We start from the raw sequence: 26,463 nt of genomic DNA, 5'->3' as shown, positions 1-26,463 counted from the left end.
ATACTTAGCGCAGCTTGAGTCCGCATCCTTCACTCAGGGGCTCCCGTTACGTGCACGGCGGCTCTCTCCTCTTTTTTCTTCTGACAAAGGACTGACCCGACGAAGCCATCCACTGCCGTCCGACCCTCTTCGCTGCTGAGCATCTCAGAGACGATGGTTTCAGGAGTAGGTGCCACGCCGATCTTATCCACCAGCTACTGGCGCTCACGGTGCCATCTCTTACACACAAAAAACGTATGTTCAACGGTATCATCCAAGGCAGGGAAGTAAAAACACCTAGGTGATGCCTTCACCGCCGTGCGGTGAAGATAGGCATCGAACTGGCCATGCCCGGAGAGGAAGTGGGTGAGGTGGTAGTTTACCTCTCCATGCCCTCTCTCCACCCATGGCCACAGGAGCGAAATCCGGCGGTGCGTCCATCTACCCACACCGGTCCGACCCCACTCCTGCTGCCGCGTCGTCAACGTTTCCTCCCGCCTGTCACTATCGCTTTCGTCACCAGAGCCCAGGAATTTCCTTCGCCGCTCCCACGCAAGCAACACGACGGGAATCGTTCGTGCTATCACCATAGCAGCAGCGGAGGAGACCGTGCGGTAGGCACACGCAATTTTTGGGGATCCGATGCGCTGCACCAAAGTTAACCGTTCTTGGACATCCTTCCTCGCGAGTGCGTCCGCCCATACCTCCGCGCCGTACAGCAGGATCGAGTTGGAGACCGACGCAAGGAGCCGTCTTTTGGCTTCCCACGGGCCTCCAACATTCGGCATTAACCCCGAAAGCGCCCCAGAGATCCTAGTGGCTTTATCGGCTGCTCTCCTGATGTACTCTCCGAAGGTGAGTCGTGAATCGATCTAAACTTCGAGGTAGCGCACCACCGGACTCGCGTAGATTACCTCACCCGCAACGCTCAGGCGAAAGTCACCCCCGAACCATCTCTGCCTGGTGAGGACGACCATCTCCGTTTTTCCTACAGCTAGCTCAAAACCCTGGTCCCGGAGCCATTCCGACACTATCGCGACCGACCACCGCATTTTGCGCTCGGCCTCCTCTCGCGATCTCGCTGTGACGTGCAAAGCTACGTCGTCAGCAAAGCCCGTCAGCTTGACCCCCGGAGGCATTTCAAGGCGCAAAAGTTCGTTATAGACCAGGTTCCAGACCAGGTTCCATTCTTTACGACAAGAGTCACCAGGACACAGACGCTCCTTGTCTTATGAGAGGTTTTCCATGCCTCCTTGACCGACTCGAGAACTTCAGCCACAGCTATTACCGTCGATCGCCCCTTTCGGAACCCGTACTGATTTTCTGAGAGGCTGACTTCCCTTTCTAAGCAGGTTCTTATCAGCCTCTCTAGCATTTTTCCAGCATTGTTTAACATACTTAAGGGTCGGAGTGACGACGGGACCAGGGGAGGTCGTTTGCCCTTGTCCAGAAGAACAAGCCGCTCTCTGAACATACCAATCGAAATGTTAGGGGATATGTAGCAACTCACATAGAAAACACTTCCACACCTGATCCACACGAACCCGTCTCCACCTTCGGTATCGGATACGGAGAACTTTTCGCTGCGAATCAGGATGGCTGCGCCTCTTGTCCTGTCGCAGTACCAGCCTCGGCCCAGTAACGTGCGGGATGGCTCATTTATAAAGAGCATATCCACACCCCGGGAACGGGAAAACTGGTCCAGCAGATCGTGCGTGAGCACTGTCCTATTAAGATTCACCTGCAGGATCAGCGCCATTTCCTCGGAGCTATTTCTACAACCGCTCGTAGGGCTCCACACCTGGCAGACCCAGCGACGTGGCTGGTATCCGGCCTCGGGTTCACGTTCTCGCACAGGTAGCAGCTTGCTTATTTTTGCGAGCAGCTCCGTGCCACGTGACCCTTTTTGATACACCTGAAGCACACCCCGGTTCTGTCAGGCCCGCCACACTGATGAGAGATGTGACCGAACCCAAGGCACCTTTAGCAACGCTCAGCTCTAGTCCTGGGCCGAATCTTGCAGTTGACCCAGCCAAGCCGCAGGTGGTCCATTTTGTCGAGGACCGCCGCTGCAGACGCAGGGGCATCAATATAGGCGACCCTGTTTCCTCTGGTCGTTCTCGACGAAAGCCGCACGACCATCTCTAGTAGAGCAGCCTCGTCGAAACGACCCTTCAGCACCGCCTTAATCTCCTCTTCGGTCACCATCGGGTCCACATCTCGGATTTCCCAGACGAGACGCGGGACGAGGGTGCGAACGCCGCCAGCATCCGCCACAGCGCTTTTTAACGCTGCCACGAACACGTCGCGACGCTCAGCGTTGGCTTTTCGCAGTTCGACGAGGACTCCACTCGTCCTCGTCTCCCTGACTGATGCCACCCCCACCCCGAGCTCGTCCAGGCTCACCTTTTTCATCTATGCCAGGACCTCAGCATACTTTTTATCCTCAGCTGGCTTGATGAGGATTGCCTCTGGCCTGGCCCTCCGATGTGGCTTCCTAGCGTTTCCAGGAGACGGGCACCCCTCCGAAGTTTTATTCGGGTTAGCCCCTCCTCTTTCTCCATCTTCTTCTTTTTTGAAGTGAAAACTTCTTATGACGCGTTGGGCACTTTTGCGGGTGAGCATTTTCAGCCGTTCTCGCGAGAGACGAGATTTTACACAGATATACTCCGCGTGTATTCTTATAATATATGTATACTATACGCGCTCTTTGCATGGGCATTCATTCGTGCTCTCGCGACAGACGAGATTACATACCTATATGTATACTGAGAGTGTATAGGTATGCGAGAGCGCTGCATGCTAAGAGCATCGTTGGTCTGAGCATTATTTTACGCTCACAGTTCATGCTTGATCGCACATAGCGCCGCTGTCTGGATCTCACCGCGAAGTACTTGGCGCGAGAATTCAAATTCAAAATCGTATGATTTTTTTAGCAGACAGTAGGCGCAGAAATTCAAATTCGAAAGAAATCTTTGTATGCATTGGCTAATTAATGCCTAAAAATATTGGATAATGTTGTATGATTACATACATAAATAGTATACCAAGAATTCTTTTGAATTTGAATTTCCGCGCCTACTGTCTGATGAAAAAATCATACGATTTTGAATTCAAATTCTCGCGCGAAGTAGTTCTCGGTGGGATCCAGTCAGCGGCGCTATGTGCGATCAAACATGAACTGTGAGCGTAGAATAATGCTCAGACCAACGCTGATACGCAGTCTTTGCATGGGCATTCGTTCGTGTCCTCGCGACAGACGAGATTGAGAGTTTTTTATATTTATTTTATAAATGAATATTAAACGGAAAATTTATGTATTTAAAAATTTCATTTGACTTGTGTTGCTGCTATGGTATTGTGTTAAAAAAATTGATAAATTTTGTATTTACTATTTACTAATATTTACTTATTTAAATAAAACCACTTCCTTCAAATATAGTTTCTATATTGTTATACTTCATGTCAATTTAAAAAGTGCCCACATTGCTTTGATAAACTTGATTTTTTATGTACAATTTCTCATGTCGCGAGCGCACCGAAAAATGCTCACCCAAAAAAATGCCCAACGCGCCATAAGTTCAAGTTTTCACTTCTGCCTGCACTCCCGGAGTGCTACTTGTACTTCGTTTTCTTTCTTTTTTTGGAGACGGTCCTCCACTCTTTTGTATCAGGTGAATCACCGTCTCCTTCCTTTGCGGGCGGGGTCCGGTCCGTTTCGTTCGGACTGGACTCCGCCCGCCGCGTCTTTTTTGTTGGCGGTCGCGCCGGGACAGTAGGGCTCGGAGAGCTTCCCACATCCTTTCTCTTCTTCTCCCCTGAAAGAGTTGAAAAGAGAGGTAGGGACTCCGACCCCCCCTCTCCGGTAGCGACGTCGGCCAACTTCTTTTGGAGGCCCTGAGCTGCGAACAGGGCCTCCTCTACTCCACTTCTTATGTCCTTCTGGGTGGTCCCGTATTTTTTAACGAGTCCACCCAGATTGACCAAAACCTGCAGCAAGTGGTTGAAGATAGCCTCTTCTTGGCGCTCCTCTCCCACTGCGTTGCCATGGCCTTTACCACCCTCACGCATAGACCCCTTCCCCAAAACCCTTAAAAAATTTGCCTTAATTTTTATTTCCACGAGTAGCTAGGGAAATAAAAGTCCACCCACACAGAGCCCCGCATGTGCCAGTAAGGCTAAATACTCGTGGAGGTCGCCAGGTTTGATCCCGGAAAATTACATGGTGCGGGCAAGCTCGTTGAGATGAACAAAAAAGCTCATTGCACCTTCCCGATTGGATATGCGTTGTTAAAACAATATGACGAATAAACTGTTTGCGAGACTCATATGTTAAGTTAGATAAGACTTACTTGTAGTGGGAGATTGATGTTGATCAACTACAGTAAAGGTCGATACAGCAGGTATTTGACCTGCTAAGGGTAAAAAAAAATAGCGGTCTTTTTAAAACAAAACAAGACTGCGGTCGATAATAAATTGATCGTAAGGTAGTGAGCGTACAGTTTTTTTTTTTAAATAGACACTGAGTTCTTGTTTTTTTTTTAGTAACTAGATAATTTATTTAAGACAACGGTAAAAAAATACAAGTAGTAAGTAATTGAACTGTTACTTATTATTACTTCGCAAACTGTTGATAGCATGATGAACAGGCATTCGTGGTATTTTGTAACTAATTCATACATTATGAGTATGTAAATAATCAAGCATCAGTGTTAAGTATTCAAGTAGTTTTTTTATTACAACATCATGAACTGTTAACAAGCAGGCGATGGAGACACAATGCTAACAATCTTAATTTAAAAAAAAACTTATTTTACTTAGTATTCAAAAGCAAGTGGTTAATTGCCAGCGGTAAATAACTTTTGTAATTATTGTTTTCATTTAATGAACTGATGATAAGGCAGCGGGGAAGTATCGCTGCAAAGTAATTCTACTGTTTTCAGCGAACAAGCATCAGCAGTAATGGTCTTAATTATTTTTTCTCTGTTATAAACCATTAGTAACATGCAATCGAGCATCAATGCTTAGTAGCGGTTTTTTGTTGTAGTATGTTAAATAATTACCGATTAAAATGTTACCAAGCACTCAGTAACATTAATAACTTTATTACTCTTTCTTAAGTTAAAAATAAATGTATGAATGGTCATTTAACGTCAACATTAACGAACTTTGTAGTTTTCATATGAAATTTTACTTATTTGAGTACTCATTTAATAGGCTGCATGAAAGGCCAGGCAATCAGTAAGGTCATTCATATTACTATTCACTCTCGAACAATAAATTAATTCCTATTATGTTTTTCTTTAGTTGCTTAGGAAAAATAAAAGAGGTTGCGAGCGAGCCCTTCTGTTCTCCAAGTTAAAAATGTTATTATTTGATTTTAATTTATAATTACGAAGACCGTTAATTACCAGCACTAGATAACTTAAATGTTAGTATTTATTTTCGACATAAATTATTAATGCGGTGGTGAATGAGCTCTAACTCTGAGTGAGCTCAATAACTTTATTATTTTCTTTTGAGTGCTGATGAATAAGTGGCTGTAAGACATAGGCTCTAAGTTACTTAATTATTTTCATTTTATTCCACAATTAAAGTGTAAAAAGTTACGTTGGCTTCGGCACTCTGCTAGCCGATTGGTAAATTATTTCGTTAAGTAAAAGATAAATAAATGAATAATCGTAAATCATCAACACAGACTCCATGTTACATTTTTCTTTAATCTTTAAAAAAAGTAAAAAGGTTGCGATCGAGCCTGCTCGATTGATACTGCTCTGTAAGTTAAGTGTAATAATTTATTTACTTTTTTTTTTATTCATGATTACTTATTAATGCCGTAGTGAGCAAAACCTGGCACTGAGTGAGCTTAATGATTTTATTATTTTCTCTCGCAAAATAAATAAATAAATGACTATAAGACATAAGCTCAATAGTTGATTAATTATTTTTTTTTAGTTTTCTAACTTATACGTAAAAATTGTGAAGTGAGCTTCGGTGCTCAGTTAGCCTATTAGATGTAAATTTGTTCAAGGTAATGAATAATGTGTTAGCAAAGTGGATTAGATGGACTATTTGGATCTCAAAGATTATCTCATGGATTAGATCAATTTAAAAAATTTTTTTTTTTTGTCAAGTCATTCCAATTACACAAATTTATTTTAGCGAACAGTCGATGTACTTTCTTGGGCGACACTATAAGTAGGTAGGTACGTACGCGACGCGCGATTCTGCGCGCGATCAAGAACAATATTTCGTCTCATCATGGAGACCTTTTCAAGACTGTGAACACATTTACATATATATTAGCTTATTGTGCATAAAATATAAAATAAAATAAGGGTAAAGATACGATACGTGTACTACTGCTGCCTTTTTTACGCAAAAATCTCACGCACTATAGACCAACAGTTATATTTTATACCTAGAGTATCTGACAAATAAAGGAGAGAACTTTTTTAATTATAAATTGTAGGTGGACTGTTCACACTGTTATGTAATGAATACAGTTATACCATATCTCAGTTTGAAAAGAAATAACCAAATGATTGTACTTTAATACGAGTAATTGAATTTATCGACATTTCCCATCCATAACGAGATTGCCAAGGCAACTCCATGTTTTTAATTAAAATTACGATTTGTAGAAAAATTGTCATACGCAGCAATTGAAAAAAAGTGCCACCTCAAACAGGATTTGAACCTGGAACTCTTTTCTTGCCAGGAAAGTACGTTACCAATTTCGCCATCGAGGTCTTGGCAACTCCTCTTCTCAATTGCTACATTTCATATTTTTGGCGATTTTTTAGTCCATGCCTGCTCATAAAGCATATAAGAATATTCGAAATTAATCCAATTTTATCGATGGGTAAGTATTAATGTACTTAATGGGGAAGTATCTAATTAATGGGTAAGTATAAAGCAGGCACTTGTTTCGATTCCTCCGATGCATGTTTCGCTGCTGCTCGAGGTACGCGCACATGCAGCATGGCTAAGTGACAATTAACAGTAGCAAAGTAAAAAATATTTGGTGGAACAGCCTTCGTTTAAAGAATTTCATTCTTTTTTGAATTAACAAAAAATATGTTAAATTTTACGTTCTTTTTAGGTTTTTTTTTTCAGTAATGACAGCAAAATTAGCTTTCATTCTTATTTATTACTGTTAATTTGAGATGGGTTAGAGACGGAGCAAATACTTGCTTCGTTGTTTTCACTGAGTGTTTCGCTGCTGTTTTAGGTACATACGCGACGCGCCATTATGCGCGCGATCAATAAATTCTTATTTTGTTAATGAATTAGAGATTTTTTTTTGCGGATCAAGGACGCGAGTATTAATCAAAGCAGCTGGAAGGTGGAAAAATAGCGTCTGACCGCAGGATTTTTTTTTTTTTTTTTTTTTTTTTTTTATTTTTTTTTTTTTTTTTTAGTAAAAAAAAACATAAAGATTCAATCACTTCCTTACATAAGGGCTCCTTCTAAACATATGTAAAATCTGAACTACTGTATACCACTGATGTGATAACGCAGTGGACTAACTATAATCTTTTGGTCCCATAGGTACCAAGTTCGAACCACCATGGAAATTTTTTTTTTCACACATTATCTAATACCTATGACGAGCGTGATCGAAGGTTTTGACGTTTTTTTTTTTTTTTAAACGTATAGTAACTCTTTTTTGTTTTATGCTGTTTTTTAAAATTTTTTTTACAAGAGTAATTCAATTTATGTTATTAGCTTGAAGAAAAAATTGATGAGAATTATACGATAAAAAAAAGTTTTTCTTAGGCGAAAAAATTGTATACGAAACTCGTTCGAAAAGGCTTCTTTACAAATCTTGTTACGGTCCTCGACTTCGGCTCGTGTCGTAAACCTCTCAGTTCGTAAATCGAAGCCTTTGCAAACTCGTACGTAGTATACTATTTTTAAGACAATTTATTTTATTCAATGAATTTACGAAGTATTCGTACAAATTAACCTTTGCACACATTCATACTTTTAAAACATCTGTATATGAACAACTTTAAGTAGAGTTTAGGGGGCCATTATAGAACACCGTAGCTATGTGCTACAGACTTCGTTTCTATTCAGTACTTTCTAGTATGAGCGATATCTAATGTAATTAAGATTTTTTTAAATCAACATTGAAAAATGGTATTTTTCTGAAAAGTAATAATATCCCCATAAAACCTTTTAAACCAAAAAACCAACTTAACCGTTTTTATACTGTGATTTCAGAACTTTTCAAGGCTACAGATTTATTAGCAAGAATACTATTCATTGCTAATGTATAAAGATATATTTAAAAAACTCCTTAAAAAATATGAGCTCAACATATCAAACTTATCTAACCTTTTTGTTTTGTTATTTTTTTCCTATAGTCTTCAACTAACTGTAGCCCTGCTTGCCATAAATTTGGGAGGTAATATTGTAACATTTTTCGTTTGTGATTGTATAACTACTATTTTCTTTTTTTTTTTTTTGCATTTTTCGCAGTCCAGTTTATAAAAATAATTTATCTTTGCTTTAAGAATCTTGATTTTTCTAATTATGTTTTCCATTTCACTATTGCACACATTTTATGTAAGTACTATTTCTCAACATATCGAAATTTATGATAAAACTAGTTCAGACATTAATGAATGTTTAGTAAAAAAAACAATGAACTTATTAGAAAAATGTTAAGATATCTTACTTGCGTCCACTAGGCTAAGGGACGAAAAAAAAGTTTTATCAATAATTGGATTTTTAGGTAACGTTTTTTAAACATTTGCTATAAGCAATTGTTTTTAAATACCGATACGTATATCTCGTTTATAAAAGTACTAAAGCCGCGGACTGGACCAAAGAATTAAACAGTAATACGTGAAAACATACATAGTCACTGCATCTTGATCTTAGAACCACACAATGTAGATTATATAAATATTGTGTAAGAAATAAAAGCAATATGTAAGGAAGAAAAAAATTATAACTGAGCTCATCGATTCTTTGTAAATAGTTGTGATCGTATCGGTTCTTCGTAGTAACAATCGTTACTCGTTATTACATAATATAAATAATTACAAGCAGTTGGAATTAGCAGATCTACAATTAAGAGTCAGTAATTACATTTTGTGATAAAAAAAAATTGTATACATGAACAAAAAAATAGTCATAACGTTGCTCACTGCTTGTTTGCATTGTAATTTCTGTTCAAGCGTTTTTGCTTTAAATTGTAATGAAGTATGCTATTGTATTTCAAAAATTATTATTAGCATTCGAATCACGTGGTCAAAGAAGTAAGATTTTGTTACCGTACATGCAAAAACACGGAACCATTGTTAGTACAGCTAGGTGGAAATGTGTGTACTTAAAATTCGAATCTGTGGTGTGGCACATAGAATAGTGGTATTGGCTATGCGCATAAGTCAGGTGATGCCATCGAGTGAAGGTATTGTCCATCGCTAAGATCGCCAGAATGCACGGAGCCTTATGGGGCAACTTTCTAAAAAATTAAAAACAAGGTAATTAAGAGAAAATTGACCAAACGAATCAGTGATTTAAGTGTGTATTATATTAGTGTACAGTAATAAGTTTTGTTTAGTGTTGTCATGAGTACTACAAGAGAGAAAAAAAAATAAAAACATGGATTGCGGCTGTGATAACACAACATATATAAGTACATATACATGCTTACACTTGTGTGGAGCTTGAAAAACACAAGTATTTACTGCTTACATTTATCTATTTCTCACAACACAGTGTTCAATAAACGTAAATACTAATAACAGGTTACGTTAACTTTTACACATTTATATTACGTTTCCGTGGATTACTTGTATCCTTTAAGCTTTACACAAGTGTAAGCATGTATATGCTGTGTTATATCAGTCACAATCCATGCTCTTATTTTTTCCAATCTTGTAGTATACATGAGAACACCAAACAAAATTTATTATTGTACACTTACATAATATACACTCAAGTCACCGATTCATTTGTTCAAATCACTTTTAATATCCTTTTTTTTAATTTTTAAAAAAATTTTCTATAAGGCTCCGTGCATTTTGGCGATCTTAGGGAGTGGCAATTTCTCTCACTCGACGGCGTCACCTGATATAGGTGCATAGCGAATACATGTCATGTTAACACTCGTGTTACTTATGTCAATGTGTAAAGTGTATACAACTTAGAGTTTCAACAATTAAATCATAGTCTAAATCCTGTCAATTACTATTCCAGTACTTAAAAATTAATATATGATTTTCGTGTATAAGTAGAAACAAGACTTACATTTTGTTTCTGTTCCATCTCAGCCAGTTTTTTTTTAATAAACTGTCTATTGATCTCTAATTCTCAACATAAGACAACTTTTGGTGCTTTTAAAGGCTTTTAACATCGGTTGTAATGTCTGACGCAGATAAAATCAGGGTTGAGGTGGACACCGTATTCAATAATTAATGACTTTATCATTTAATCCTTTAATTATTTCTGGAACGAAATTCATGTTAAACGTGTAACTCTAAAATAAATTTTTTTCGTAAATATAGGTGAGTATTTATCTCAATCATGAATCATACGACCACCCTTAATACCTGTGAGAGTACTAATTATGTAATTTTATAATCCATCGTACGGTTTAGTAAAATTATAAACATTTTTTTCATTAACGGTAATGGATGTACCATCATCAAGTTTTGCGTAATAAAATGTTGTGGGCAATTTTCAAAGAGATGTGAAACAAATCATATTAATACGTAACACAAGTTGCTTTAAATTATGAAGAAACTTATTAATTGTAAGATTGTACTTGTAGAAAAGTGCTATGAATATAATTTTTGTTATTAAATTATAAGGTAAATAATTGAATTAAAAAATCAACAAAACATAATATTATTTTAGTAACAAACATGAATATCAACAGCCAGGAACGTATACCAAGCTACAAACCCATATCTGGCTTCGGGACTGTAGTGATGTTTCCAATACAATTTTTTTGCAGCACAAAATTTTAGTGTGGCTAGTTGTAGTATAGTCGCAACTGCATAGCGTTTTTTCCGGTAAAATAAGCGGTCATTACCGTAACGCCCCTAATCTCGGAGGGATTGGAAATCATCGATTAGATGACTAGAGTGTACGAGGGGGTATAAGGTGCAGATGTGACAAACGAAGTTTCGTTTTAATTCCATCTTGGCGCTTCACAATCGCAAAAAAAGTACCGTTCCGGTAATGACAAGTATGTCCTGACCATAATGCTTTTTTTAAATTTTCAAAAAATATATTTAAATTAACATAGGTTTTTAATAAATGATCGTAGAGTCGGGATTAACAGTTTTCAACTAGTTTGGACCTTATATAACGTGGAAAAAATAATTAAAATTCTAAACATTTGATTTACAAAGTCTTAATTAGGGCGTAAAAATATCGCCGCAGTTTTTGTGAAGTAACCTATGTATACTTCTTATGAATCACTTATTAAATAATAGACATGTAAAAGAAAATCGTACTTCCCATTAAAAAAGTATTTAAAAAAATAAAGTATTGGGCTTATTCATGTAACCTTATAACTTATTGCACGTGTCATTTCTTTGGCTGATTAAATTTTACTTCAATGAATGGAATTTTCTAAGATTTTACTTGTCACTATCAACCGGGAAGTACGTGAACCCACAGCAGGCGGTGTCTAAGGGGTGCACCCCAGAAAGTCAAGCCTTTTCCATATTAGGGATTAATGGCCTATCAAGTGCGATGTCTAGGTATGTGGACCCACCGTAGACAGTGTCTAGGGGGTACTCTCAAAGAATTTAAGCTTTTTTACATCTGGGCTATGTATCACGATGTCCAGGTATGTATGCCTACCGCAAGTGGCTCCTAGGGGGAATAGTGTGCAACTTATAATAACAAACAATTATCTAAATAACGGCAGTAATTTTATCAATTTACTAACAGTACATTACGATACTAGTACTAGGACGATGCGATTGACATACGCATGTCCGTCGCATAACCTCTCAAACACGTGGTAAGGAGATACCTTTTAGAGACAACAATTACAAGGATAAATGTTTTCCATCCTTCGGGCCTAGTACTTGGCACGCTTTGTGCCCTGTCATTACTTGGCTCCCAGAGGCAGGAATAAACATTCCAGAACTGCCGGGCACAAAGTTCATTCCCACCCTGAAGCGCAGTGTGCCCACAGGCGCAAAAATGCACTTTCTACCTACGGTGTGAAAAATATCGTAGTCACTTCAGGCTCAAACATACAGCAAACGCACTCTTCAGGCACGTGAGTTGTACTTTGCACTTATGGTGAAAAAAATATTCTTAATCGAAACTTGCTTTCATCTATATCACTTAAACTTAACTGTAAAACTGTAAAACATGCTTGTATTTATTTTACATACGCCATGCAAAACTCTTGCGTTGTATTCTCAAGTTTAAGTCTGAAAGAAACGTAAATTTTTGTGACATGATATGTATCGATTGTCAGATCAGCATAATTTAATACAGAATTATGTAGTCAGTGCTAGTAAAATTTTGCTGAAAGTACTATCACTGATGAAGTGTAAAAATCGCGTGCACATGAAAGCAAATAAAAAAATTTTATTTTAAAATCTAGTTCTCATTATGGGTCCTATTTCTGGTACACAGCTCTTACACGCCAACTGCTGTTTGTCAATACATCTAAGCATCCTCATTAGTTTTGATCTGTAAAAGTTCAACATCCTGAAGCGCATCTCCTAGAAAGCTTCTGTGACGAGTATATTTATTAAGACACTTCATTTCAGAGGTAGATGTAAAAAAAGCTTTACGTGTTAAGGCACGCCACCTAGATACATATACCTCGGACTGTATTTAATAGCTTAAGTATTGATAAGACTTTATTTCCCAGACTGCGCCCTAAACACCGTCAACAGTAGGTCCGCATACCTGAAGATTGCACTCAATAGCCCAGATATCAAAAAAACTTCACTTCCTGGGGCACGTCCCTCACACGCTACCTGCTGACGGCAAATATACCAAGACATCGCACTCGATAGTTCAGAAGTAAGAAAAGCTTTACTTTCTGGGGAGAACCTCCTAGACAGCGTCTGCGGTGGGCCCACTTATCTGGATATCCTACTTAATAGCCTAGATAAGAAAAAAAGTTCACATCCTGGGGAGCACCTCCCAGACGCCACCTACGAACGGTATATGTACCTAAACATCGAACTAGATAACCCAGATGTAAAAAAAGCTTCACTTCCCGGGGAGTACTTCCTAGATTCCATCTGCGGTTGGTCCACATACCAAGACATCAAACTCAATAGCCCACATGTAGAAAAAATACTAACTTTGTCGGGCGAGCTTTCAATACAGTGGGTCAAGGGACAGTGTGGCGGTTAGGGTCATGCGGTGCTGTTTGGCTCCACCATTTTCAGCACCTCTCACTATTTTTCAGTGTGTATAGATATTGGGTTCTGTGCTTAGATCATTGCAGGGCCTCTTCTATAATTGCGCTGCCCCTACGCACTTGCGCAGTGCAGCAAAAGCACGATTTTAGAATGGCATTGTGGAGTGGTATGATGTGGAATGTTATTTGCCATTTCAAATTGACCACCACTGACATGTACTATAAATGGCGGCTATCCACCGCACTGTCCTTCAACCCACTGTATACAGCTATAGCTTACAAGATGCTGCCACGCCATTTGCAGTTTTGTACGCTAGCTATAATTACCTATTTTTATTTCGGTTTGAGTTTTTCTAGCATCAGTTAAGTAGCAGCATTGCCCATTGCGTATACACTTTTGTTTGTTCAGCTAAATTTCAGCAGATTTTTCGGCTGAACTCTCGATTCAGCTCATTGTCCTAGGATGAATGCATTGTGCGAAAAGTTAGTGTTATTGTAAAAACAATTTTTCGACTTTGGTACAAACCTCTCATTGAGGTAAAATTGGTTTGCATTTCATGTGAAATTTAAACGTATAAATAGAATAAAGATGCATTTTATGTCGGCAAAATAATACATTTACTCTTTTCACTACAAATCAAATGTAGTAAAAGTGCATGTAGTTTACATAAGAATAATTACAGCAATCAGAAATTTTTTAAAAATCAGTCAAAAAAAATGATAACTCTAAATATAGCAATGCGTTATATTGGTAGTGATGGTTTAAATTTGTTCGTTTTTTGTAAGCAAAAATACCACGATAAATAAAAAAAAAGTGATCCACAGGGAATCGAACCCACGATTTTGGCGATCAAAGGCTTATTCCGTACCACAGCTCTGGAGACTTTGAATTTACTTGAACATGAAACTACATACGTTCATTGGCTGATTCCGGTTCAAATATTACTTTTTTTTGCATATTTTAATTAGAGTGAGTAAACAATGACTTAAATTTTTTTAACTTTTCTAATGAGATAAGTTTTAAGGAAACTTATATATAAAACCTATTGTGGAGTCATAAAGTTATGCAGGATTGTATGATATTTCAACTAAATTTTCAGTAATTTATTTACTATTAGGTTAGTAATAAATATTTCATTGAGAAATTTTTTTTATAAATTACCATACGTAAAACGGACAAATCGTAAAAGTTTATCATGAACGGAAAGATATGAGTTATTCCGTAAAAGCAACGAAGTGTTAAATTCGTTAAATTAAATATCCAACACATTTTAAATGTCCGTTAGAACTAAAAAAAGTGACTGAAGCTTCGACTGCTAACTCCAAAAGCCGTAACTTAGATGATGATTGTTCTAAACTAACTTAATACTTTACACAAGTAGTAAAGAAATTCGATGCACCAATAGGCTTTTTTCTTGTAATCCTTAATTATTTATTGTACTCTTTAAATAAAATGGAATGTGTCTTGGCCTACACTCAATATGTTTGTCTATCAATTGTTGATTTCTATTTTGTTTGTCAAACACTTGCTTTCAAATGTTAAAATAATTCGATTGCTGCAATTTAAAAACGTTGCAGTAGTCAAAGAATTCTTTAAGAACACTTTAGGAACTTTTTTTCAGTAGACATCACCTGATACGTTTACGAATATGTATAGTAAATTAAGCTCCTAGCGAGCGAGGTTAATAATGTCGCCGATTTCAGATGAATAAACGCCCAAAGCCAAGCTGAGGGCGGTTAATGTGAAATCTAGGGCATTTTTAACCTCTGAACATGGTGCATAATTAAACGATTTTAAGTCTCCTCGTGCTCGGTAAGTAAAAAATCCCGCCCGCGTACTCAGAGGACGGTAATTTTCACTTACAGATACAGTTGGTCGAGGGACAGTGTGGCGGATAGCTACCATGTTTAAGTAATTTTACTATGTATAACAATACTACTACTGACTATGTATTACGCTGTATACAGACAATTCACTATATATATGTATAGATTTAAGCATTATAAACTATATCTTTACGTAGTGAAATGACTTAGGCTGCAGTCACATGAAGCGCAATAGAGCGAGCAGGATATAGGGTGTAATCCGCAATCGCCGCCAGCAGTTACATATGTAAGACGTGACAACGTTGCGTGGTTGGGGGCGCTACTGTCGATTTACTGGTGATGTGATCCGCAATCCCGCCAGCAGTAAAGCAGACGACGTCGGTCTACTTGCTCTTTTTCGTCTCAGCCGCTTATAGAGAAATTTCTATCCTGCTCACTCTATTGCGCTCCCATGTGAACATAAGCTTAAACATGGCGCAGCCAATCAGGATCGCATATCACTATCCACCACACTGTCCCTCAACCCACTGTTCTTATAAAGTTACCAGTAACGTATATCAATAAATGATAAATTTTTTCTAAATTTTGAAAAAATTCATTACCAATACCATTAGAACTTAAAAAACTCATATTTAATTATAATTGAATTCTTATACACGTATTCATTTAGAACTCTTTTCGTTGAATTCTTTTTGAAAACAAGATGATTTTTAATGCCCTACGGACAAGCTTACACTTGTGAATTAATGTAACTACTTGTAATTTATAATAAACTAACTTATAAATTGATGTTTATTCTGATAACTGTACCAAAATATTGTAACCCAGCTAAAAATTTGTCACAAGGTCTTACATAAGTTCTTGCGTAATTTCTTATATAATTTCTTATGTCAGTTCTTATGTTAGTTCTTAGATAAGTTTTCATATAAGTTCTTTTATCACAACTTGTGTCAGAACTTACATTTGCTTATCAACCGAGAACTTACATAAGATCGTATGTAATTTCTTATGTCAGTTCTTATGTAAGTTCTTATAAGACTTCGTGTATCAGTCGTTTAAACGTATTCAATTACTATCTAGATACATACATGGTGAACTTTAAAATTTTTTTTGCATAAAAGCTGTTAGAATAGCTGTTATAAATTAGTAAATACAAAAAAAGCATCTCTTACCTCCACTAAGGGGATTTGAACCTGATCCGGAGAATCCCTAGTCAAGTGTCTTACCCACTTAGCCAGAGTGGATTTGATACATAAGAAAGAATTGACGACCTCATAAGGTACATCTGATACTAACATCGATGTTATTGAGTCCTCAAATTATTGCTTTTTAAAATCTCTGACACTAGTTAAGGAACGTGTTTTTCCACTTCTTATTTAAATCAAATACTTTTTTTTAAAACTTTATTTCATGTAGTAACTTATGTTTTAAGAATTCATATAATCTTTGAAGTAATGTTTATATAAGTGAGAAACTATTTTTGCTGCTGGTTTTCGATACCGACATTAAAGTATTGAAGAGAAGAAGTTAATCCTCAACTTTGTTGTTGTAACAATTACAATAAATTTATGACACTTTTAAAAATAGGTTATTTTTCCCTTAGAATAAAAAGTACAAGTCAAGTTCAAATAAAATCCGTGATCGAGAAGTAGTTGTAAAACCAATTACTAGATTTATTGTCGAGAAACGCATTATCAGACTTAAAACAATGTTATATGTACGTTTATAAAATGTTCATTAACCAATGAGGTAACCAAGGTGGTAAATGTTATCCACAAAATAAGAAAATCAACAGTTTTTGAGGTACCTTATGAGGACGTCAATTCTTTTCCATGTATCGAATCCACTTTGGCCAAATGGGTAAGACACTTGTCTAGAGATTCTCCAGACTAAATTCAAATCTCCTTAGTGGAGGTAAGAAATGCTTTTTTTTGTATTTACTAATTTGTATTAGCTATTTTAACAGGTTTTATGCAGAAAATATTTTAAAATTCACCGTGTATGTATGTAGATAGTAATTACACACGTTTCAACAACTGATGCACGAGCTCTTATAAGAACTTACATAAGAAAATACGTAAGATCTTATGTAAGTTCTCGGTTGATAAGCAAATGTAAGATCGGGTACAAGTTCTGACATAAGTTCTATTTAAAAACCTTATATGAGAATTTACATAAAAACATATGTAAGAAATTACATAAGAAGTTACGTAAGAAATTATATATGAACTTATGTAAGAACTTATGACAAATTTTTAGCTGGGAAGTAACTGAATCTTGATAGTAATTAATAATTTTAAGTACAATTATTATTTTAATGTTGCTTTAAACTTGGTTCTGTACATTATACAATTATAGGCCAATAAATAATAAACAGTTAGTCAAATACCACAATACACCTGCAACTATTCAGATGTATAATTTTAAATAAAAGAATTATTTATATAGTCAATACTTCTATTCATAACAATAATAAAGATGCTGAAAATATGTTGTATACTTTAAAATATAACTGACACACAATCACACTACTGTATACTAACATAAAGACATCAGACTAATTAAAAAAAAGCATTGAAATATTTCATACCCATCAAAATTGGAACTGGTGCAATCAAATACGTTATCCTTGTTATTCTTCATTCTTAGAAATTCATCACAATTTTCGCATCCGTCAAGTTCGAATTGGTCAAACGTCTAAAAAAGCAATAGAAAATTAATATTCGTTAACTGCTGTGAAAAATTCATTAAACGGGAATTTATAGTCTTAAAATTGTGATAAAAGAATTGTTCTACCTCTTAATTGTATTTATCAGTGTGTAATAAATGTAGTAGGAACTAACTTAATGACATAGTAGTATTACGTGAAATATCCTGAAGAACAAAATTAAATCAACTAACCTTAATTATTGAACAAACTAAGCACGCTCTTAAACCATGGAGATCTTTCGGCACTGTTTCCATTTTCGATTTTACAGAAGTAATACTTAAAACCCGACACTCACATTTCTTAACCAGGGGCCCGGTTTATCTGAAATGCATGTCCAATGTCCAATATCGTGATGTTTACAACGTGTTCAGCTTAAGGCTGCAGTCACATGGAGCGCAATAGAGCGAGCAGGATAGGAATTTCTCCATAAGCGGTTGTGTTAAGTATATTGCGCCGCGCTTAAGTCTATACTGCAGCCTGTAGTACAGTCCCATGGCCCATGGTACAAAATAGAGCTCCGCAATAGACTGTCCGCAATAGAAACAGCCAATCAAAGCTATTGCGGACGTTTCTATTTCGGAGAGGCAAAGTTCGCTATGGTCCTATGTGCAGGAAAGACCGATGCGTAACTCGTTTACGCCCGTGAGTGCAAGAGGTTCGAAGACTCGAAGTATCTCTTTCTCACTTGCACTTATAGGCGTAAATGAGTTACGCATCGGTCATTCCTGCACATGCGACCATAGCGAACTTTGTCTCTCCGAAATAGAATGATGTAACCAGCTGATCAACAGTGATTGTTTGTTTTTTTTGGTATGTTTTAGAGCTCAGTGTAAAATTTCTGACATGAAAATTAGTATCCTATAGAAGATCATACTAACTTTGGCAACCGTTTATGTGAAAAAACCCATCTCCTTTCAAAAAATTAAAATCCGTCGAAACATACTGAAGCTGGTTTTATTATACATCTTGGTTTGGTCCCGTTCTCTTAGCAAAGTAATACCTGACATAACCTAAAAGCTTTCTGACAGTTGCACGCCAAAATATAAAAACGTTTGCAACCCGCAACAGCTCAATCGTCCGCGATAGCTTAAACATTCGCAATAGCTCTGATTGGCTGTTTCTATTGCGGACAGTCTATTGCTGAGCTCTATTTCGTACCATGGACCGTGGGACTGCACCTTATTCCTAAGCAGCTGTGTTAAGTCCATAGACATATAAGAAAAATAGACTACTCGTTCTTTTGTACGGTACTAAAACACAAGTAGAAGACACATCTAATGTGGACATGACATGGAATTGTAGGTAACAGTATAGATAAGAATGCCATATCTATATTTTTAAAGGTGGATTTTTGGGTACAAAGTGCATTTTTATTTTACCGCAAATGGAATGTGTTGAGACGATTTTTTATTTCCTATTCATTGATATTATTTGCGGCTGGTTTACAAAAACCATATGGCTTTTCCTAAATGCTAACAAAACCCTTCACTGGAATAAAACATGACAAAAAAATTTCAAATCTCTACCAATCATAGGGTTTTTTAATTCTGCTAAAAGCAGCGGCTGGTTAACATTTTGACCAACCTTCGGCGTCAGCTCTTGGTCTATGCCCGAGTAGAAATTGAAAGTGGGCAAAAACTGGTCCGAAGCTTGGCTGCCATGCCACCCACCTTGGCCGCAGTTTGGCATTGGCATCTAACTTGGCCTCCAGTGGGTTTGTAATACGGCGCTGACTTGAGCGCAGCTTGGCCTGACTTTCGCTCAGTAATCGTCCACTTTTGTCTGCAGGCATGGAGATATTATAGATAGAGTAGGCAAGCCATGGCTTGCACCAATTCTTCTGTAAATGGAAACGTTGACACGTTAAAAAGAGATGCAACATCGAGCTGCCATTCTATTTCTCTCTGTGGTTGCTACTGATTGCTTATGCCTACATATATGTAAAACATCTGTACCCAATCAGCAGCGAGCACAGAGAAAGATAGAAAGGTGGCTCGATGTTGCATCTCTTTTTAACGTGTTAACGCTTCCACTTACAGGCTTGCCTACTCTATTTATAATATATCTCTATGTCTGCAGGTCAGTATAATAATACAGAGACGTTTGTATATAATTGTATAAGTAAATAAGTATGCAAATATATTATGATATGCGCGTGCGCAGCACACACATGAATATGCATACAAACTTACATGCTTGTATGTTCATATCCAATATCAGTGCAGACGAAGACCACCCCGACCCTAGCCCACAAAATGTTAAAATTTGCAATAAAAAAAATATCAGTACACGTATTTTGAACTGCACATTTCGCCTGTACAAATTATTTTAACTGCACACGTCTGAAATGGGCAAAAAAAATTAATAAACATCAGCACTTTTAGGGGGACACTAAACGGTCCATATCTTCGTAATGAAGGCTTGTATTGAACTGCACACACCTCAAAAAAACTGCACATTACACGATCTTAACTGCACACTCAAATTTTGTAATTGCACACCATTATTTAGTTAATAAATCGATAAAAACTAAATGTCGTAGCTCTACTGTAAATTGTTGTGCATTACTGCGCATGCGCGTGACTATTGGCCAATCATGTGCGTTACAGTGTGCTTGCAGTACTTGCACGTTGGCGGGTATTTACAAAATATTATTTACGTAAATGTAATCGTCCTTTTGTATGTAAACATAGAAATGTCTATGTATGTGTGTATAACTACATGTTTACAACGAAAGCAGCAAATCTGGATAATATTGAGGCAGAAATTAAATAATCTTTATAGAAATAAATATAACAAGAAAAATATTATTGATCATGGGTCATGTTATCCATGGATACAACATGTATGTATGTGTGTGTGTATATACACTCCATTGCTAATGCAGAGTGCACCGACATTACCGATGGTGTAAATAGTATTACGGTTGAATTCCAACAACCCAATAACTAATGTATTTATTTTTTTTTTATATATACAGGAAGATTAAAAAAAACTTTTATCCATCTAGAAGTTACAAATATGTTTTGAAACTAAACATGATTCCTTGAAAAATATGTAAAGATTTAATTAAAAAATTTTATTTAGGACTAGATGTATCATGCAAATATACTTTTGACATGAATAATCACTTTTTTGGCTTTAAAAATTATGCTTTGATCAATTAAATTTACAAATTTACCCCGGAATTATTTGTATTTACACATGAAAAAAAGCACAAAAATTCAATTAAAATTTTTTTAATTAGGTATGCATTGTTCTATACTTTAGAAACTTAACCATCTCAATTAACGTCTAGCTTTCTTTATTTTTCGACAAAATATCTAGACCATCATAATGTGCATGTTGATTGGTTGAATTGCAAAATCAGCAACAAACCCTTTGTATCCAATTTAAGGTCAATTAATTTTTAGAACTCCTGTATACATTTTTTAAAATATTTATTTTCTATGTAATACATACATAATAATGTTTATGCTGCATAAACACTACGTTTTAAACACATTTGTAGAGTTTAACTTTCACTTTGTTCAATATTTTAATAAATAATACTCTGACAACACTATATTTACATAAGAAAGTGAAAAATAAAATTTTACAACAATCTGAATATCATCAACCAATCAGGCAACTTTCCCTTAACATAAAAGCTGTTTATGTTTCCAGGTCAAATAATTTCTAGGTACAAGTATAGACTAGGGGTGTGGCGATTGAAGCCGAGAAAAATTTTCGATGAGTTTGCAATTTTGCATCCGCAAAAATCCGGTAAAAAGTGCTGTATATCTACTATTAGAATTTTTGAGACTGATTAACTGCACAACTAAGTGTTTATTTTCGTGTTGTGTTCAATAATGCTGTAAAAGAAATAAAAACAGTTGATTTGTTTATTTAATGTTGCCCGAGCCCAAATCTTGTTTTTGTAAGATATCTCTTCTTTTTTTTTGATCTATGTAATCTAATAAATCGAGGCTTTTTTAAAATCATACTCGTGCGACGTTTGATTTTCAATACACGTGTAGAGCTGAAAAAATAGAGACATCAGTTTAATTGAAGTAAATAATACAAAAAAAACTTTTTTTTTTTTAGAAGTTACTATATTTACAATTATAAGCTCGACAGGACTGAGAACCTAAAGTTTTTCAATATCGTAACCGTATTTAAGCAAAATATGAATCAGCACGTTTTCTGGATGCGCAACAAGATCAATCAAACCGACTAGCTGCTCGAACAATTTATTTTTCATATCCATGTCGCTTGTGTTATGCACGCCATGTTTCAAAGTAAAGTTTTGCTAAAAACGTATTTTTCTATGTAAGTATTTATACGTCATTTTGTGAATTTTCGTAGTGAATTATTTTTTCATCATTGTACCATTGAGTTGAGACAAGTTTTTAAGCCGTAGTTTCCGGGAGACGCCGTCCAAGGTAAGTATTTGGTCAAAGTGGTCGTCTTTGGGAATGAAAATTTTTCCGCATTGTATTGACGATACTTGATGACTTCGTGCAGAATTCCCTGATGATTAAATTTTTTTGCACTATTACTGAGACAGTCAATGTGATACCTGATTCTACATACTATCTATTTTCAATCATTATTAATTTAGCTGGGTGAAAGAATAAGTCTGAAAATAATGGTTAAGGTGAATTTTAGACTTACCAGGATTATCGAGTTGACCTGCAAAATGTATTGAGATATCTGTTGAGGGGGTCTCTTGGACTGCGCCTATTCGACAGCGACTTGTACTAAAGTGGGGAAGAAATTGTGGACCTCGCTGACTTCTCTGTAAAATATGTATCATTCGCACTCAGATCCTCCGATACGTAAGATTCGGACTGCAAGCTGCGTTCGATTGCCGTGTTGATAGGCTCCGGGTATCTAAAATATAATAAATAAGTACAATTTTACTATTCAAGTGTTCAAGTGTGCAGACAGTAAATTTCGATCATGACGAATATTTTTACCATTAATTCGCCAAGCACGTGCGAAGTATTGAGGATCGTATTTAATGACCATTTTTAATATTTAATGACAAATTATTAGTCACTTGTGAAGATTAATGTATTACATCATAAACGTCAAGTTATTATAAAAAAGCTCATAAAAAAATAGTTATATTAATACTTGCTGTACATGCTATGTTAAATTAATGCGCTTTTTTTGTACAGAAGTTTACTGAAAAGTTAAACCAAAAAGCAATTAATATAATAAAAAATATTCAATGCTCGACTGTAGAATCAAAAAACTCACCTGTTCACGTGCAACGGCAAGCTCGCATACCTGCAAGCTCAACTGTTCATTGCTCTCTTCGACTTTCCGTAACTCTTCGCTCTGGTTTTGATTCTCGTTCTCCAACTCTTTCAGATCCTTCAGTAAACTAGCAAGTTCAGCCTTGAGTCTCAGTTCTTCGAGCTGAGAAGCTTGGAGCTGTTCCTCCAATGTCTTGAGCACGCCCGTGCTCTTCTCACGCTCTTCCCGTGCTCTAATCACACTCGAGCTGCTGCAGATCGCTCAGGCTCTTAAGTGCCTCGGTATGACGGTGTTCGAGCTGGCGCAACTGATCCTCGTAAAATTTATCCATTCGAGCCTATTGCTCGTCAATTTCTTGCGCGAATAGATTCGTGCAGTCATTCGTCTCGCCGAGATCCAAGCGAAGTTTGTCGCGCTCACAGCGCAGGTGCTCCATTGACAAGCTTCAAGTTTTTTTTTTGCAAGATCAAATAATGTTTTATCAGACAAATGAAAATTTGAGGAAAAAATGATCAATCAAAGTATGATACTGCTTTTTGATTACTCACTTCAAATTTCGAATTTCTTCTTGATAAAGAATGAGTGCTCCTTTCAGTAGATGTACGTAATTTCCAACATTTTCAGCATGAGATACCTCACGGTGAAGCTTAAGCTCGGAAGATAAGGCATTTGATAAGTTAATAAAGTTAACAGTAGGGCCGTTAAAGCCTAAGAAAAGCAATAAGGAACTGGCATCTGTCACTCCAGCAACCTCCCACAGTTCTACAATGGCACTTCGTGGAGTAGATCTATTGCGTGAAAGATGAGAGTTTGGATACTGATGCACAAATTTATTTATTATCCAATGGTTTACGTACCCTGTTTGATTATCTTCGAAATCCTTTCAACTATCTGACTTTGTTCATTCCCTGTGTAAATAACTGGACCAAGTCACGTTAAAATCTTCGAACACTTTATTAGAACTCTCAAAAAATTTAAAAATTCGTTTAAATTTATTAAGCCGTCGCAATCCGTATCTAGCTTTTAAAAGATAATTTGGATGGCCTGAAAAATAGAGTTCAGTAGAAATCGTCGCGATTGAGTGAGGATGGAACAAATTTTAACTTACATTTTTGGAAAGGGTTGAATCTCCATTTAAAAAACCATTTATACTATCTGTAGGGGAGTTTTGATTAGTCCACGTCTCCGGTAACCGTTGATAATTGATGATTGCATCTAAAATAGAACTCACATTACAATCTTTAACTCGCAATAGTAAATAAAATGAAAAAGATTTTAGCATTTTTAACCTGTCTCAATTCGTTGGCAATTTTTAGCCTCTGGCTTTTTCCTTTCTTCCAATTGGTGATTGTATTTGGTACACACAGTGCCGTGTTCAGGAATAATATCTGATTCACCGTTAAGTTCATTTTCCAAACCATTGACAGGCGTCTTTTGAAATTCATCGAGCAGGGTAACAAAGGCATCACGGAATTCAATGAATGGAACTAAACTCTGACTCTCCTCTATCTTGAGTAATTCAAATATTGCTTGCTCTGCTTACTCATCATTGCTCAGCTTACTTTGTCCGTTGGCCAGGCAGCTTTTGTACACAAAAAAAAGGTTCTGTTCATGTGGATCAGTGGGCTCTTCCTCCATCTCATGCCTTTCACCGGTTTCTGCCAACTGTCAAAACTGTAGAGTCCTGAGCACCTATTTAAATTTAAATTCATAAGTCATAAAAAAAGTATTTTTTAATGACTAGGCTCCTAATTTGACCAGTCAAATCAATTATTCAACAAAAATTACTAGAGCAACGGATTCATGAATGATTGAAACTGCTTTAGCACATGAAATATAAGATAACAGTCATTAAGATCTACATGCAATTGCAAAACTCTTATCTCACACTTGAAATACTTTCACTTGTGCACACATATGTACAACAGACGCAACACTGGTAAAATATTTTGCAATAACAAATAATTGGATTAACGAGAGCCAATTTCTACCAAATGTAAACTTCACATAGTGGCTTGAAATAGAGATTTATGTATTGAAAAACTGAAGAAAAAAAAAACATTTTCACAATGAGAAAAAAAGAATTTATTACTCAAGCTCCTGTGATTGGCCCATCTGGGATCATTAGCTGTATAGCCGTTGATCAAATGCTCCACTACTTTTAAAACCGTGGTATCTAACGGTGCATCGATATATCCAGAACTGGATCTTCCGGCATAGGGAACAAGTTGGTCAAAATATCTTCATAGCTCTCTTTGTTGTGCCTAATGCTCAGATGGAACGCAGCCTGTAGTTGCTTTACGTAGTCGAAACTAGAAAACATTTCTCTAATCTCCTCCTTATTCAACAAACTCATAAATTGTTCGGGCATTAATGACAAGTTACCAGCGTGAGCATCCACGCTCAAGTTTGCATTTGAATAACTCCTGAAAAAAAACATATACGGTTTGAAGAGTAAGGTTGTTTATGAAATTAAAAAATTTCATGTTGTCAACTTACTGATTGAAATCCTGGTTTGCACAGTCCAAAGCAGTAATTGTGATTAGCTTAAGATTCCTGGTAAAAAGAACAGGCGTTTCAGAACAAATTTTAAAGATGTTCTCCACCTTGTATTCCGATAAATCTACAAACAATGATGGCATTGTTTTATTCAACACTGCTTTATTTATCTGCTTCTTCATCTTCGATTACAAGCTTGATCACTAAGTAATGAAGTTTGACGCAGTGCCTTCGGTGCCTGTAATCCGGAATCCGGAACCGCAAGAAGTACCTACTACTCAGTGGATTTCTTCAGATCGTCCCGTGAATGACTTGGAACAATTTTATTCGTTTCCTTTCAAAGTTTCAAGTTTTATTTATTTCTAACTCAACGATTCTATAATTTACTTAAGTGAAGCAGGTTATATTTATAGAGTGGGTTGACCGCACACAGTCCAACCTCAAACCGCTTAACGGCATGACGAAACACTACGCCGCGCCGCCGCACTGCCGCAGTCGCCGCTCGCCGCAGACGCAAACTGCGCAAATTCATTCTAACATACTATATATATATATATATATTTGTATGCTGCAGTAGCAGACGAAAAAACTAAGCTAATATTAAAATAAAATAACATTGTGGTCAGCACAGGACTCCGGATACTCTAAATAAGAAAATTTTGTACTTAATATTTAAAGTTTTTCAACACTTTTAACACCTACTTATAAACATATTCACACTATGTACACTATTTATAAATGAAAGTCTATAAATTTTTAAATACTATCACATTTAGCATACGTAAGTATGCTTATTTTAACACTAGTATTTTGTACATGAGTCCTTTCCTTA

The 26,463-nt window shown here is 36.6% G+C and overlaps 2 protein-coding genes across 5 annotated transcripts in view; both read right to left on the bottom strand.

Moving 5' to 3' along the window:
• spt4 (Transcription elongation factor subunit spt4) overlaps positions 1-18,406 on the bottom strand; it is an 81,850-nt gene extending 63,444 nt beyond the window's left edge. Inside the window, exons 1-2 of the mRNA XM_014354868.2 lie at positions 18,077-18,406; positions 17,766-17,872 (exon numbers count right to left, since the gene is read on the bottom strand). Of these exons, the coding sequence (XP_014210354.1) occupies positions 17,766-17,872; positions 18,077-18,139 (170 nt within the window). The 5' untranslated portion in view covers positions 18,140-18,406. The remainder of the gene's footprint in view (positions 1-17,765; positions 17,873-18,076) is intronic.
• A 2,994-nt stretch (positions 18,407-21,400) lies between these two features.
• Positions 21,401-26,067, bottom strand: LOC149373831 (uncharacterized). Of its 4 annotated transcripts, none has more exons than XM_089595629.1 (11): positions 25,632-26,067; positions 25,225-25,558; positions 24,422-24,824; positions 24,241-24,347; positions 23,990-24,176; positions 23,681-23,920; positions 23,133-23,575; positions 22,542-22,760; positions 22,257-22,463; positions 21,988-22,176; positions 21,401-21,906 (listed from the first exon to the last, which is right to left on the bottom strand). In XM_089595629.1, exons 1-2 carry the CDS (start codon positions 25,811-25,813, stop codon positions 25,309-25,311), a joined length of 432 nt encoding a protein of 143 aa, XP_089451755.1. In that variant the 5' UTR covers positions 25,814-26,067; the 3' UTR covers positions 21,401-21,906; positions 21,988-22,176; positions 22,257-22,463; positions 22,542-22,760; positions 23,133-23,575; positions 23,681-23,920; positions 23,990-24,176; positions 24,241-24,347; positions 24,422-24,824; positions 25,225-25,308. The 4 variants fall into 4 exon arrangements, with proteins under 4 accessions (XP_089451755.1, XP_089451757.1, XP_089451756.1 ...); XM_089595631.1 differs by having other exon boundaries at positions 22,257-22,452; XM_089595630.1 differs by having other exon boundaries at positions 22,257-22,397.
• Between the last annotated feature and the right edge of the window lie 396 nt (positions 26,068-26,463).

The sequence above is a fragment of the Copidosoma floridanum genome, unplaced genomic scaffold, assembly GCF_036245765.1.
Source record: "Copidosoma floridanum isolate Cflo_tuat_1 unplaced genomic scaffold, Cflo_Japanese_pri ptg000026l, whole genome shotgun sequence".
In the NCBI taxonomy this organism is placed as follows: Eukaryota; Metazoa; Arthropoda; class Insecta; order Hymenoptera; family Encyrtidae; genus Copidosoma; species Copidosoma floridanum.
The sequence above is the reverse complement of the archived record's forward strand: the minus strand, read 5'-3'. Positions and strand labels throughout refer to the sequence as shown.